This window comes from Triturus cristatus, chromosome 7 (genome assembly GCF_964204655.1).
Source record: "Triturus cristatus chromosome 7, aTriCri1.1, whole genome shotgun sequence".
Taxonomy (NCBI): Eukaryota; Metazoa; Chordata; class Amphibia; order Caudata; family Salamandridae; genus Triturus; species Triturus cristatus.
In genome coordinates, this window is record NC_140590.1 from 212,905,459 (window position 1) to 212,921,530 (window position 16,072).

Below are 16,072 nucleotides of genomic sequence, written 5' to 3' on the forward strand. Positions count from 1 at the left end.
AGAGTAAAATGGGAGAAGAGAGGGGTGGGGAAAGAAGGGAAGTGGAAGACGGGGAGGCGCATGGCACAGAGACCAGATAAGGAAACAGGAGAGGACAACATAGAAATCAGGAGTCCACCGGTCCAGAAACGGGCCCTTCCCCAAGTACCAAATGATAAATACGACCCATGCACAGCAGGGCCAACAAACAATATAAACACTTGGGGGCAGATTTATGTTCCCTGGCGCATCCCTGCAAATCAGCATGGATGCGCCAGGGAAGATGCGTCACGCAAGTTTGCCCTCGTGCCACCACAGATGCGCCGCATTTACAATGCGTGAATCATGGCGCAAGGACAAGCAGATGCGTGACGTATCTGCCGGCGTAAGGTTGGCGCAGTGCTGAAGTTGTGTCTCAAGCGCGAAGCAACTTCAGCACTGTTCCAACCTACCCCATACCTAACATGGTGCGTCAAGCCTTATGCCTGCTTCAAGCAGGCGCAGGGTTTTGACGCATCAGCATTGGGAAAGTGACTCAGTGAAATCTTATAGATTTCACTGAGTCACTTTTCAAGGGCGTTCTTGCGACGGAACGCCCCCCCTGCGTGGAAACGCCCACATGAAACCTGACGCAAGTTTCATGTGGCGCAGGGCTTTACACCGTGACGCATCTCCATAGATGCGTCACAATGTAAATAGGGCGCAACGTGGCACAGGGTTTACGCTGCCGCTGCGTCACAAAAGTGACGCAACGGCGGCGTAAAAGTGGCGCAACTCCAACATAGATCTGCCCCTTTAAACTCAGCAGGCCTCCACCCCTGTAAGAAGCAAGTATAAAGGGCTTCAACACCTCATCAGGGCGCTATATAAGTACACTTTCAACTCATTGACACAGAGCAAGCATGGCAAACCGCAGCTTGGGAAGGGCGCTCAGGCCTGGGGAATGAGCCCAATGCCAGAAGTAACTGATAATAAGCAGAAGTAAACGGCAAATCTCCCTACTCTGAGGCAGACAGCCACCCCCTTATCCGGAAAGCATGCACTTACTTCTCTCCTGGCTTTGTCAGCTATAGCTAAGTTCTTGTCACACACTCTGTATATTGCAATATATGCGCTGGTCTGTTATTCCTTCATCCACACACCTCATACAGGATGGGAGAAATACAACCCATGAACAGCATGGCCAGCAGAGAATATAAACACTTGGAACTCAGCAGGCCTCCAACCCCCGGGGATAACAAGTAAAAAGTGCATTCACATCTCAACAGGGTAGCCTGTCATAAAACATCCATAGCTGCCAAGGTGTCAGATTGCTCATGTGTGACATTTTCATAATTTCAGTGTAATTATGAGGAACATTCAACGACTATGAGTGACACTTTCTCGTGAACAGTATAATGTCACCCACACTGAGTAGTAGCAATGCACAGCATGCTACCTAGGTCAGACGGGAGGCAAAGAAACAACAAGCATTGTCATAGCCAATAGGTCTCGCCTTTACGGCCTTATAAGTATTTAGTTATGCAGCACAATATCCTTCCTGCAACAGCATCAACTGTTGCATGGCTAACACTTATAAGGTCCCAAACGAGAGATCTATTGGCTATGCCAATGCTTGTTACTTTGTGTATCTTGGGGATGGTCAGGTTGCCACTATCTGATGATCTCAGTGATCTGGCCGGGATATAGGGTTTGAAAAATTGTGACAGTTGCCAAGAACCCAGACCATGTGTAGCCTTGAACGCAATACATAAAGCTTTGAACTGAATGCATTTGCTGATGGGCAACCAATGTAGCTCTGCGAGAGTCTTGTAGGCCGAATCATAGCGAGTGAGCCCAAGCAGGACTCTAGCTGCAGCGTTCGGCGTCATTTGGAGTTTATGTATACTACGCTTGCTCGCATTAGTGAGAAGGGCGTTGCAATAGTCCAGCGTAGAGCCAATTAAAGCTACATTTGTCTGTGCTTTTAAAGCACGGCAACCATCTAATCCCACCCGAGGCCATAGTGCTGTAAAATCTCAATGGGCAAACCCCAGTTTCACTCCTTGCCGCAGTACGAGCCAACTGGTATTAACTTCTGCTCCCGCAACAACACACTTTGAGGCAGGTAACAGCGGCATGTAGTGCGTCTCAAAAACTCTTTAGTAAATTATTCGTTTAAATAACCTGCAGGTTTCAGTTTCAGGTGTAATATCTTCGATTTTCAGGAAGGACAGTCCAATCCTTGAACATTGGTATCGTAGATGATCTGTTGTGAGATGATGTTTCTATACTTGCAACTTAGCATTTTAATGTGTTTCAGTTTTAGTTATTGCACCTTGGCATGCCCCTTAGTACTGTTTTAACTCCAATATTCCATTGGTGGTTGAATGTGGTAAGAGAGTGGCAGGGATTTTTCTTGGGATAGCTGTGATGCATGGAGCGGCGAGAACAGCTCAGAGAAGACGGGTGAATAGCACATACAAGAGGAATGGACAGTACAGAGGAGAGGAGACGGCCAAGGAACAGAGTCAAAGGAACATTGGAGCAGAGTGACCAGGACAGAGGAGCAGAGTGAACAGAACAAAGGAGCAGGGTGAACAGAACAAAGGAGCAGAGTGAACAGAACAAAGGAGCAGGGTGAACAAGAAAGAGGAAGAGAATGCAGGACGAAGGCAGAACGACCAGAACAGAGGAGCAGAGTGAACAGAGCAGAGGTGAAGAGCGGCATGAATAGAGGAGTGGAAGGTCATGGACAGAGGAGCAGAGTGAACAGGACACAGGAGAAGAGTGAACAGAGCAGAGGTGAAGAGCGGCATGAATAGAGGAGTGGAAGGTGTAGTGGCCGGCTCTGCCTCGCGCTGTTAGAGCGCGAGGCGTACATTCTGTGTCTCGCGCTGTGACGCGGCATTTGACAGTTATAACCGTTGTTGATGATTTACTGTAAGCCACAGGCAAGCGTCGTGCCCGTGGGAGTTGGATGTAATAATAAACCTGCTGTTATCTACTTCGATTCACGTCTGTCACTACAATTGAAACTGGCGACGAGTTCGACTCCCACAGAACCCACAGGACAATCCCATTCAGGTACCTGATGTTGTAGACGTCCTCCGCTCTTCACATCTAACGATCGTCGAAGGTCTCCTGCCTCAGCCTTCCACAGCGTTGTGATCTCCTGTCTCCTGACGGCTCCGGATATCGTATGAAACAGCCTGAGGTGAGAGAACGTGAACGAGAGGCGTTTCGCGCGTCTCTGCTGTTGATGTAACCCCGCCCAGCTCTTAAAGCTACAGACTCTTTTGGGTCAACTTCTTCTCTGCACTTGGTTTATACAGCAGTTTAGTCATCTCCAACTGGATTAACCTGGGCAGTTTTTACAAGTGGGATTCACATTCGCTTTGCAGCAAAATACGTTTGGAAAGAATAGAAAAACGACATTATGAGGGCACGACCTTGAAATTTACAAGGATTTAAACATTTATTATCTTTCCATCTCCCGTGTGGAGGTCACAGAGGCAATTTCATAAGTTGTGGCTCATCTTGAACATTTATTAACAGACTATTTTGTCTGCTCTGATTGCCACCATTAAATACTTTATGGTAATTATTAAAATACATACTTCCTCATTTGCATTTTCAAAGGAAATTTCACATGATGCAGTCCATTCTTCCACCATCTCCTTTCCTGGACACACCAGGCGAACCTCCTGTGCCTTGGAGGAAATGGTTCGACGCGTTTGAAAATTACCTGGGTGCTATAGGAGCACATAGGTTCAGGGCAGAAAGGAAGAAGTTTTTACTACTCCATTCCCTGGGGTATGAAGGAAGAGAAACCCTTAAACATTTACCGGATGTAAGTGTGGAAGAAGACGAAGAAACTGATGAATACAAAGACACAGTGAAAAAACTAAAAACCAGATTTGATAAGCAGCCCAGTGTGGTGGTGTCTAGACACAAATTTTTTAAAAGAATGCAGAAAAATGAGGAAGATGTTGACACATACATTACTGCTTTGAGGAAGTTGGTAGCGGAATGCGAATTTGAAAATTTCAGTGAACAGTTGATTCGTGACCAATTCATTGGAAAATGTCTGGACAAGACTATAAGACAAAAACTTTTATCCTTAGAAAATCCCTCCCTGGATGAATCTATTCGCATAGCGAAAAGTATTGAAACATCACAATCTTCCATAAAGGAACTGGAGAGTAAAAGCATTGAAGTCGTCACTCCTGTTCGCTTTAAAAAACATGAATGGAAAAAAGATTATCAGCCTAATAATAATAATTTCTTCAAAAGGACTGATATATGTTACAGATGTGGATATCCCTCCCATGTAAAAAGTGGTAATCCTGATGACTGTGTAGATCCCTATGCCATCATCGGTATAGGGGAAGAGAGTGTGAGGCTGCTTGTAGATTCTGGTGCCAGGATCACAATGATCAGTGAATCTTTGTTCAGGAGAAAATGGGGACACAGACCTCTGCAACCGCCTGATCGTGAACCTGTATCCTATGAAGGGAGAAGCATAGAACTTATGGGGTACTTTGAGGACATCTTGATATTCAAGAACAGACACATTTACGGAAAAGTATATGTCGCTGTCAATGGTCTAGACATACTAGGATGGTTCCACCAAGGTTTGTTTAGTATGATGCTGTGCCCTGGAGCCAGGGAACAGATTCTAGTGGTTCGGGATCGTACACAGGTCGAGGAACTACTCAATAAATATCCCAAAGTGTTTTCAGGTGAATTGGGGAAGATCAAAGGATTCAAACACAAGATCAAGATAAAGAGTGATGTGGTACCTGTAAAACACAAAATAAGGAGCATCCCTTTCAGCATCAGAGAAGACCTGGAGAAAGAACTTTTGTCCATGCAAAAAAGAGGGGTTATTGAACCCATAGAGTCGTCTGATTGGTCTTCTGCATTAGTCGTGGCAAGGAAGAAAAATAATGATCTCAGAATCTGCATTGACTTGCGCAATCTAAACAAGGTCATCTGGGTGGATTCGCATCCTCTACCGAACATATCGGAAATGCTGGGTGTAGTCGAGGGTGCCAAGGTCTTCACCAAACTCGACCTGGCCTCGGCGTATCACCAAATTGAACTGGACAAGGATTCACGCCATTTCACAGCGTTCAACTCCCCTGCAGGTTTGTTCCAATTTTGTCGTATGCCTTTCGGTTTGGCCTCAGCAGCCTCTGTATTTCAGAGGGTTATGGTCAATTTACTGAAGGGAATAAAGAATGTGGCCATATTCCAGGATGACATTCTGCTGTTCGCAAAAGACCAACAAGAACACGACATTGCACTGAACAAGATCCTGTCCATATTCCAGGAACATGGGGTGGTCCTAAAAAGGGACAAGTGTGAATTTTCTAAAGACAAGATGGATTATCTGGGTCACACCATATCGAGTGAAGGCGTCATGCCCAAACCAAGTTTGGTTCAAGCCATTGTTGATGCTTCCGCTCCCAAGGACAAAGCTGGTGTCAAGTCTCTGTTAGGTCTCACAGAATTTTATGCCCGCTTTATCCAAGACTATGCTACAAAGATTCGTCCCATTTCCAAGCTGCTCCAAGACAGAAGTGAATTTGTGTGGGATGATGAGTGCAAGGCTGCCTTTGACTGGATCAAGGAACAACTCAGCACGGTTAAGGCCTTGAAGCCATTTGTACAAGGGGTCCAGTGCACGCTGACTGTTGATGCTAGCAGTTACGGACTGGGCGCTGTGTTGACACAGATGGTAGACAAAAAAGAACACACCGTAGGGTTTGCATCTAGAGTACTAAGAGAAGCCGAAACTCACTATTCGGTCATTGAGAAGGAGCTCCTAGCATGTTGGTGGGGCATTGAAAAATTTAAAAATTATTTGTGGGGACAAAAATTCATTCTTCAAACGGACCACAAGCCATTAGTAGTGATTTTAGGGTGCACCAATAGCCGGGGGGCCACTCCCCGCATCGCACGCCTAGCCTCCAAACTCTTACAATACAACTTTGAGATTGTACAAATTGCTGGGGGAAAAAATGTAAGAGCGGATGCTCTGTCACGTTTGCCTGCTAATACGAGTCAGGACATACAGGGCATAGATGAATGCTGTTTTGATGAAAAGGAGGACTATATTATAGCTAGTGTTGAACTTAGCAATGTTTGTACTATTGATCAGGAAAAATGGAGGGAGGCGTTGGCTGGAGATGAAGTCTCCAAAAACCTTATGAAATATATATCCCAAGGGTGGCCCAGGGAAAAGAATGTAGATGTTGTGCTACAACCCTATGTCAAAGTGTGTGATGAACTCTCTATTGAAGATGGTCTGGTGTTCAGGTTAGAGAAACTTGTTCCACCGGTGGACATCAGACCCACTCTTCTCACAAAAGCACATGAGGGGCACCTTGGTGCCACTTTAACCAAGCGTAGAGTAAGGGAGTACTTTTGGTGGCCCAAAATGGATAGAGATATTGAGGAAATGGTGCAAGAGTGCACCGTGTGTTCGTCAAGTGACAAAACTCTTCACACTAGTTGTCCTCCCCTCACTCCCATTCCTCTCCCGGGTGGCCCGTGGGAAAAACTTGGCATAGATGTTCTAGGACCCTTTCACAGCCTTCCCCAACAGTGTAAATTCGCCATTGTCATGGTGGACTACTACACTAAGTGGCCCGAGGCCAAGTTTGTCTCCAAGGTTGATTCCCAAGAAATCATTGACTTCTTAAGAGGAACATTCATGAGAGAAGGGTTTCCCCAAACTTTAATTTCGGACAACGGGGTACAATTTGTATCGTCTGAGGTACAAGAGTTTCTTAGAGAATCTGCCATCATTCATCACCGTAGTTCTCTCTATCATCCTCAAACCAACGGTTTGGTGGAGAGACTTAATAGAGTCATTGGTGATTGTGTCAAATGGGCTCTTGCCCACCACAAAAATGTGCCCCATAGTGTCAGGACTATGTTGTGGTTCTATAGAACCACTCCCCATTCGTCTACTGGTGTGTCCCCCTTTGAACTATTGAGAGGTAGAAAACCATGTACCGAGTTTAGGCCAGCTTGGATGTCTAAATGGAATAAATCATTTTCATCTCCCCAGGAGATGGATGCTAAAGTGAGGTCCAAGTCTGCGGAGGTCCAGGTCAAACAAAAGGAGTACTTCGATGAAAGAAAGCGTGTTAAGATCAGAGAATTTACTGTGGGAGACAGGATCAGAATAAAGAAACCAGGTTTTGTAAGGAAAGGAGAAGCCAAGTATGGTGAGATCGTGGTTGTAGATAAAGTGTGTGGTAATGCTGTTCGAGTCAATGGCAAAGACTGGTGGAATAGTAACAAGGTGGCGAAAGTTAAAAATATGAACAATGATGTCAAGTGTCCTATGTCGAGAAGTGAGACCTCTCTTAGGCTTTCTCACGGTGAACTTGATGTCCCGAATTCTTCTCCCAGCCACGCCACTGTCAGGAGGAGTACTAGAACATGCAATATTCCTGTTAGATTCCGTCAATGATGTTTGGTGTTTTTTTCCTCTCCACTGTTATGTTCCTCCTGCTCTTTCTCGCTCTCTCTCTCTCTCTCTCTCTCTCTCTCTCTCTCTCTCTCTCTCCCTTTCGCTCTCTCTCTTTCTCTCTCTCTCTATCTCTCTCTCTCTATCTCTCTCTCTCTCTCTCTCTGCTTCTTTTATTTCTAAGAAAAGGAGATATGTAGTGGCCGGCTCTGCCTCGCGCTGTTAGAGCGCGAGGCGTACATTCTGTGTCTCGCGCTGTGACGCGGCATTTGACAGTTATAACCGTTGTTGATGATTTACTGTAAGCCACAGGCAAGCGTCGTGCCCGTGGGAGTTGGATGTAATAATAAACCTGCTGTTATCTACTTCGATTCACGTCTGTCACTACAGAAGGCCATGGACAGAGGAGCAAAGTGAACAGGACAGAGGAGCAGAGTGAACAGGACGGAGGCAGAACGACCAGAACAGAGGAGCAGAGTGAACAGGACAGAGGTGAAGAGCGGCATGAATAGGGGAGTGGAAGGTCATGGACAGAGGAGCAGAGTGAACAGGACAGAGGAGCAGAGTGAACAGAGCAGAGGTGAAGAGCGGCATGAATAGGGGAGTGGAAGGTCATGGACAGAGGAGCAAAGTGAACAGGACACAGGAGAAGAGTGAACAGGAAAGAAGAAGAGAGAACAGGACAGAAGGCAAAACGAGCAGGATAGAGGTGCAGAGCTGCATGGACCCATGAGTGGAGGGCCATGGGCAGGGCAGCAGAGTGAACAGGACGAAGGAGCAGAGTGAACGAGAAAGAAGTAGAAAGAACAGGACAGAAGACAGAGCGAACAGGGCAGAGGAGCAGGGTGAACAGGACAGAGCAGCTTGGACAGAGGAGTAGAGGGCCGTGGATGGGTAGCAGAGTGAACAGGACAGAGAAGTGGAGGGCCATAGAAAGAGGAGAAGAGTGAACAGGATAGAGCAGCAGAGTTGCGTGGAAGGAGGAGTGGAGGGGCATGGACAGGGAGCAGAGTGGACAGGAGAGAGGAGCCGGGTGAACAAGAAAGAAGTAGGAAGAACAGGACAGAGAGGCAAAGTAAACAGGACGAAGGAGTGAAGTCAATAGGACAGAGGAGTAGAATGAACTGGACAGTGGAGCACAAACAACCAAACAGGAGGAAAAAGAAGCGAGTTCACCAGCGAGAATTGGATACAGACAGCAGAGAGTACACGACAAAGGTTGCAGAGTGCCAGACAGAGCGAGAAGAGAGTGAGATAGTGGGAGGGCAGGGGCAGTGTGCCTGATAGAGGGGCAGAGATCCAGAAAGATAGGTGGGGGCAGGGTCAGAGAGAGAGAGGGGTCATTCAGCCCGGCAATGGAGGAATTGTGATAGACCGAGCGGGCATTAATGTGCCCGACAGAGAGCTATAGAGCCAGATGGACAAGTAACAGACTAGTAGGGCAGGGAGACAGTTAGAGGGGGCAGGAGCACGAAAAAGTTAAAGTGATCACTCTGGAAGGGAGGCAGATGGCGGCCGCGCGCGTACACGCTGGTGTGAGCGCAAGTGCTAGGCCACCAGGCAGCACTTTGAAAACCTGATACTAAATATCTTGGGCAGCTCATGCGCTGGCTCAGCGAGACCTAATACATTAAAGAGAGATTCACTGCCTTAGCCAGTCTGTCCAGGCTCTCTGGCACATGGGACCCGAGGTCGAATACAGGATGGAAGAGGATAGAAGACGACCACAGTGCCGCTGTGATAGCGGGGATCTTCTCGCTGATCAGTTCCCCAATTAGACCCTTCTTTTACTGCAGTTTAGACATACCCAGTTTTTGGCACGTATTTAGATGGTTTGTTTTGTGGCTGGATATCCACATCTATTTGATCCTAGGGTTGGAGCAGGGGGTTCCTTTTTTACATTAATTAGTCTGGTGTGTGGTTTTGTATTCCGGTCTTCAAAACTCTGAAGTTAGCTTTGCTTGCATATGAGTTTCTGTGATAGCAGGATATTTCCACATCATAATATATATTGAGATTCCTATCCCTCCCGTTGTACACTAGCGCCATCTTGTGGCCGTTGAAAAATGCCTCCCTCTTCCAGCAAAGCGAGAAACTGGAACGAGACGCCTTTATTGCATTGTTCAGGGTTCCTTTGCAGGCATTGCGGTAATGCAGGACAATTGCCGGAAATGCATTATTCCAACGCGAGAAACGTGGCACTTGGCAGGGATGAAGCATTTACTTTTGATAGTAATATCTGGTACAATACCCTCCCCCTCCCCCCCAAAGGTGACTTTCACATTGACAAAAAGCTAGGAAGGCCAAAGAAAGCAAACAGTTATCTCCCCCTCATCCTCTGAGTTGCGCTTACACAAGTAAAAGGGTGATTATATTTTGACAAATTTATCTGAGGATCTCTCTCTTACAGATATAGATTGTGAACCCCATATTAAAGCCCCAGAATCAGTCTACTAACAAGCTTTAATAGTTTACATTATTTACTATGTGCAAAATCAATATTAACCATTTGAATACAAATGATCCTACTAAAAATGAGAGAAAGAGATAATAAATAGTTTTATATAGACCAAACATGACCCATCACACCTTCATAAGTGGCTATTCTAAAATTCACTAATTGCCTTATGACGTCATTTTATTAAGCAGATAGCTGCGGAGTGGAGACCTCTGAATCTTCAGCGTCTCGCAATTTACTGGATTCATTTAACACTCTCGGGGGCATATATACAGGGCGGGGATATCAAATTATCATTGCTTTTGCGGCCGTTTACTGTCAAAAAGCGGCGATAATTTTATCGCTAAATTAGCAAGGTCACGTTATCGCGTGAAACCTTGCCTTAGCGCCTGAATTCCTAACGCCCATCTTTGCATCTCTAATGAGATGCAAAGTGGGCGTTCCTCCCCAGGATAACGGGAGAAATGTCGTTAAGCGACATTTCTCCTATTATCAAGCCTCACCAAAGCAGCATAGTGACAAGAAAAGTAGCGATAACCTCTGTTATCGCTACTTTCCTTACGCCTGCTTTGAAACTGACTTAGCCATGATATCCTATGGAAGGTGGATATCATGGCTAAGTATGTGAGGCCCTATCAGCAAGCTATCGCCATACTTCGTAGGATTATCGCTGGGTTTCCAGCGACAATCTCACGTTTGGCAGTTAGCACTAGGATTTTTATCACTTTTGAGATAAGCGTTGCTAATAGCACGCTATCTCAGTGATAAAAATCCACGCTAGCTGGTGATAATTATCCTAGCGCTAAGTACGCTTAGCGATAATTATCGCCAGTTGTTGCTGATATGCCCCTAGATCTCTCATTAAAAGTGACTTTTACCAGCCACAAGGCAGGACTCACAATTGACTTTCTTCAAGGCCCAGAGCCCATGCAGGTTACTGGGACAGATGATGGATGAATGAATGAATGAATGAATTAATGAATTATTAATTAATTATGGATCCGGCCCTCTTTGAGATGCATTAACCTCTAGTTCAGCCTCTAGTTTAACTTGGAGGTGAATTCCCCACCGGATTGTCTCAATCAGTGCATTATGTCAGCTCTTGATTCCATTATCCCGCAGTTTATTATATATAGCGGCCAGTCTGTGACCATTGAGAAAGATTAGGAAAATATAAAAGACGGCATTACACTTGCTGAAAGACTACCAATGTAGTCATCCAAAGGAACAATCAGTAATCCACATATAGATCCTCAAACATCCAGCACTTCCACTTTCTTGCTGCTGGTATCAGTTCAGAAAAGTGACCATTTTATCTCATTTATTCCTGTTGAATACATTATTTGTGCATATTTTATCTATCAACATTTTATTGCTGTAACATGGTGCCAAAGAGCACTCCTATTATTTCCGTCCATTACTTTTCTGAAGTTTTTGAGCGTTTTTTCCAGGAGACTCTACACGCTACTCTTGCCAAGTGCTTGTTACCTCTCACTGGGATGGCCGCATAGGTGATGCCCACCTGCTATTCTTGAAGCTGTCAGACAGGGGAGGTTTTCACCTCCTCATCATGGTGACAGCCAAGACAACAGGAGTTGGTCGAGGGTAAACTCCGCACTAGTGAAAATAACAAAAGTATGAATGACCCCACTCACATTTCTTCTTCTAGAAAAAAAATACATATTTTCTAAGGGCTGTCAGAATTCCTTTCAAAGAGCCACAAGGCAAGCAGGAGCTACTGACTCAAACTGTGGTGGTTGAGGTATTTTACTCCTGATGTCATAGGGCCCGACTTACTTACTTTAAGCTCTGAGCAAATGGACCAAGTAACCATTCAGCACCTGACTCTCTGGTAGCGTGTGTCGAGCAGTGCAGGGCTTTGAGGGGGAGGAGGTAGATTAGGGTGCTCAGCCTGTGTCCTGGGTCAGTTAAGTATCAATAGTTTGGTAATAAGCCTTTCTGTATTCCTCAGACAGTGAGACAAAGCAGGAATAAGTATTGGCAGGATGGGACATCCTGGGAGGATGGGTGGGGCTCAGTGGTTCCCTGCCCCACTTACATTTCAAAGGGCTGCCTCCAGCAGACACACAACAGGAACTCGACACCAGCATATTGTCTCCGTAGATACCTTGGAGCGTGGGCAGGGCAAGGAAGGACAATTCCAGAACCAGATATGGGAGTAGCCAAGAGGTTTCCCCCACTTCAAAGGCTGACACCAGGTCTAAATATTAGGCCTCCTGAGCCACTCATCAGTAAACTCCTGAACCTGCAGAGGACCCCCAGAAAGACTGCCTTGTACTTCCTTCTCAGGACTGGCCTGCTGCTTGAGGCCTGCATTGTACCTCAGAGGACCGCCATGCTGCTACCCGAGTACTGCTTGAAGCCTGCCTTGTGCCATTAGAAGACACCCCTGCTTCTTGAGGACTGCCTTGCTCTTGCTGCTTGGTCTCAGGACTATAAAAGTGACTCTAAGGTCTAATTGGCTGGCCTCCTGTGTGAGCTAGAGGGACATACACTCGAGACCTATAACTCTGCACTTAACCTATGCATTGAGTGAGTCTTCGCAACAAAGTGGTGCCCAACCAGTTCTGGTCCCTTGGAAGTTCTGCTGTAGGAAATTGGGTTACAGGTTGCAAGAGGTGAAACCCTACTCAAGCAGCACTCATGATTCCTGTCAGGGTGAATTCACAAGCAACCCCAAATTAACCTGTGCTTATCCTTCTGGTAGCATGGCACAAAAGCAGTCAGGCATGGCTGAAAGCCAATGTGTAAAATATTTATGCAGTGCTTCAAATAGTAATAAAGTGAAAAAACAACACACGAGAAACCCCACACTAATTTTGAAAAATCTAGTATATTTTAATAAACTAATTGAAGCCAAAATGGCAAAAAGACAAACAGAAGAACCAGAGATATGGAACTTTAAGTAAAAATTGTGCTTAAAAGCACAAAGCACCAACTGTGGTTATCTGGTTGCACTGAAGCAGAACAAATTCATAACTTCCTGCTGACAACGCTGTAGCGTGGGCTGGATACAGGGATGAAGTTAGGCCTGCTGAACAAAGTACCTTAAATCCTGGTTGTGGAGCATTGTGCAATCTTTCGTTGAGGATGCGTCTCACAGCAGCGGTTCTTATGAGATGCAGATGGTGATTAGGGGTTGGCGGAATTTGCGAAAGTGACTTTTGCAAATTATCGCGAAAATGTTACAAATCTCCGCAAACACGCGGAAATATCGCGAAGATGCGGAAGTTTTTTTCCCACCCGTTCGCGGTATTTTCTGCATGGTCGCGGCTCGCCAACTTACCCATGCGGTTGCTTGCGGGCATGGCCATCTTGTTTTCACTATTCTCGCGGTGCATGATCGTGAGAAGAAAGACGTGATCGCGCGACCAATGACAATACTGCGGGCGCGAACTGTCGCGAGACAGCGCAAATGTCTACCAACAATCCAACATCTTGTGGAGAACGCGACCGGGTCGGGAAAACTTATCGGCGAACGCGAGGATTCAGGTAAGGTGATCGCGCACGCGCGAGAATGTATTATTTTACAGCGCGAACAAGAAACAAATTATCGCTAAGCTGCGGAATGCGGAAATTTTGACATTTTCGCGCTGTCCGCGGAACGCGAAAATGTCAAATTATCGCAATTTCCGCGAGTGGCACGGAAATTTAGACCAGGCCTAATGGTGATATGAGGCTTTTTGTCCAGAATACAGCTGTTCTGATGTTCTGATGAAGCTGTCAACGAGGTTTGCAATGTGAATGTGAGGCAGCACCTACTGGGCCCTGAAATGTACCTGTCCATCCGGACGACTGTGCCCGATCCAACATTCAACAGTGACCCAGATGCGCAACACCGACAGTAAGCAAGCCGAGAAGATAACCCGCCCACCTGTAATGTGTTCACACAGGAGGAGAGGCAGCGGTGTGATGCCGCGGGAGGAGGAGGAGCTGACCCAGGAGAATCAGCCAGTGGAGAGAGAAAAGAGACTGGGTATAAGAGGAAAGGAAGGCAAATCGAGGAGATGGAGAGAAGGCGAGTGAAGTGGATCGTGTGGAAGACCCAGGAGGCAGAACTTGCGAAGAGGAGGGAGCCGTAACCAAAGGAGAAGACGAGCGGTGGAGCGAGGAGTGGTGGTGGCCACCAGAGGATGCTGAAGAGCGGCCGCAACTCAGGAGAGTTGTGGCGGAGCCGTTTAGTGTCCACGGGAGTGGCAAAAAGCAGGAAGGGACTGTGGGTGACGGGAGGGCACCAGGGTCAACGGAAAGAGAACCAGAGTAGAGAACGGGCACTGTGAACAAAACACTGGTCAAACCCCCTTGCACACCTTCCCTGAAACCTTGTGCCAGAACATCCTGAGATCCTTTTACGAGGCCACTGAAAGTTCCTCCTGATTCTAAAATCAAATTGCTGAATCAGGAAGCAGGAGAACACAAAACAAACAGGGTTCGACAACCCTCAGAAAAAGCATTCCAGGATTGTCTGTCTCTACTTTAATTTCTTGCTGTATTTTGTATTTTACTTTTTTTTACTGTGGAAAACCCCACTTTTCCTTTATTTTTTTCCTGTCTTGTGACACCGGACTGGTGTAGTGAAGGTTGCACAACTCTCAACCCCTATAACACAGCAGTGACTGACTGCTCCTTTCTCTATCCATTTATGAGCCTCCGTGAAAGACCTCTGGACCAAGAGAGGAGAAGGGGAGATGGAGGAGACCAGCCCTTGTACCCAGGAGGAAGAAGATCTGAAGGACAGGGAAAGCTTTATACCACCTAAATCCGAAAACTTGAATATCTTTAATAAGACCCTCCGCGTCTGTTTATCCGGCCCGCGCTCCCACAGTGAGGTACTGTATCATCGCTGAGAATGCAGTCAATGAAGGTTTGCAATGTGAAATCCTGTGTGGGGGATGCATCTTGCAGCGGTGGATCTGAGCAGTTACAGGCTGCAATGCGAGTCCTGCACCAGGGATGCATCACACAGCAGAAGATCTGATGTGGAGCTAAAATGGAGATCTGTTGCGCTTCATCGGATCTGCCCTCCAGACCATAGCTGGGCTGGCAGAGCACCTTCAGGAACAGTTCCAAGATGCAGGACGAGTTATTTTCCTGTAAGGAGCAAGGTAGCAGAGTAGCAGTGCTTCTTGCAACAGAGTAGCCCAGCAGTCCTTCTGAGTCATCTACGGGCCCAGAGGTGTACTGAAGAGTTGGGTCTGAGGGTCCAATATTTATACTTAGTGCCAACTTTGAAGTAGGAAATGGTTCTGGAGGTTTACACCCCTAGAGTCTTTGTTCCTGCCTCCCTGCCCTGGCCCCAGCTTTTCTGGGGCACGAAAGACTAATGTGAAACTCTTTGTGAGTATTGTGAGGCAGAGCTTTTGTAATGTGCCACCCTCATCCAGTCAGACGATCTATCCTGCCAACACCTATTAGAAACTGAGTTGCATCCTGTCTAAGCAGGAACCACTATCCTAGTCAGGGTAAGTCACAAACATACTCTAAATTAACCTGTGCTCACCCTCTGGTAGCTTGGCACTGAGTAGTCAGGTTTAACTTAAGAGGTAATGTGTAAAGTATTTGTGCAACACATAAAAGAGTAGAACAGTGAAAATACCACACAAAAAGATTCCACACCAAATTAGAAAAATAACTCTTAGGGGCATATTCACAAGGAGCTATCGCCGAATTATTGGCACTTTATCGCAGCCAAAGTCATGATAAATTTACCTCCCCATTCACAAGCCGGTGGAAACAGCCCACAGCACCAGTTTACCCACAATAGCAGTCGTAAAAAACATCACCACAGAGGCCCACCGCAACTATGGCTATTGAGATGCAGAGTGGGCGTTCCCGTGCCAAAAGCCATGACAACATCACACCTCAACCGAGGATGGTTTACCTACACGCCATGCTTCAGAAAAAGGCCCGGATGGGCATTTCGGTTGCAGTTGAAACAGTTGTATACTAAACAGAGCCTCACATGTGACAAAAGCAAGAGTTTGTGAAGAAAATCATATGTGGAATAAATTGGATTCAATTTGGACAAGCTGTAAAGTATGGTGTGAGTTAATCACGGAATTGCTGTGCGTCCGGTGGGAGTGTAACTTCGCTCCACTCTTTGATGGTTGCACTTCCAATGTACCATGTACAGGAGCAGGGTTAAA

The 16,072-nt window shown here is 46.4% G+C and overlaps 1 protein-coding gene across 3 annotated transcripts in view; it reads left to right on the forward strand.

Moving 5' to 3' along the window:
- The window catches only part of LOC146809243 (sialoadhesin-like), a 506,671-nt gene that overhangs the window by 337,034 nt on the left and 153,565 nt on the right, over positions 1–16,072 (forward strand). The window contains exon 6 of one of the 3 annotated variants that reach the window (XM_085616068.1): positions 7,838–7,939. The exons of the other annotated variants lie outside the window; for them this stretch is intronic. Within the exon in view, the coding sequence (XP_085472194.1) occupies positions 7,838–7,939 (102 nt within the window). The remainder of the gene's footprint in view (positions 1–7,837; positions 7,940–16,072) is intronic. 3 annotated transcript variants of the gene reach the window in all.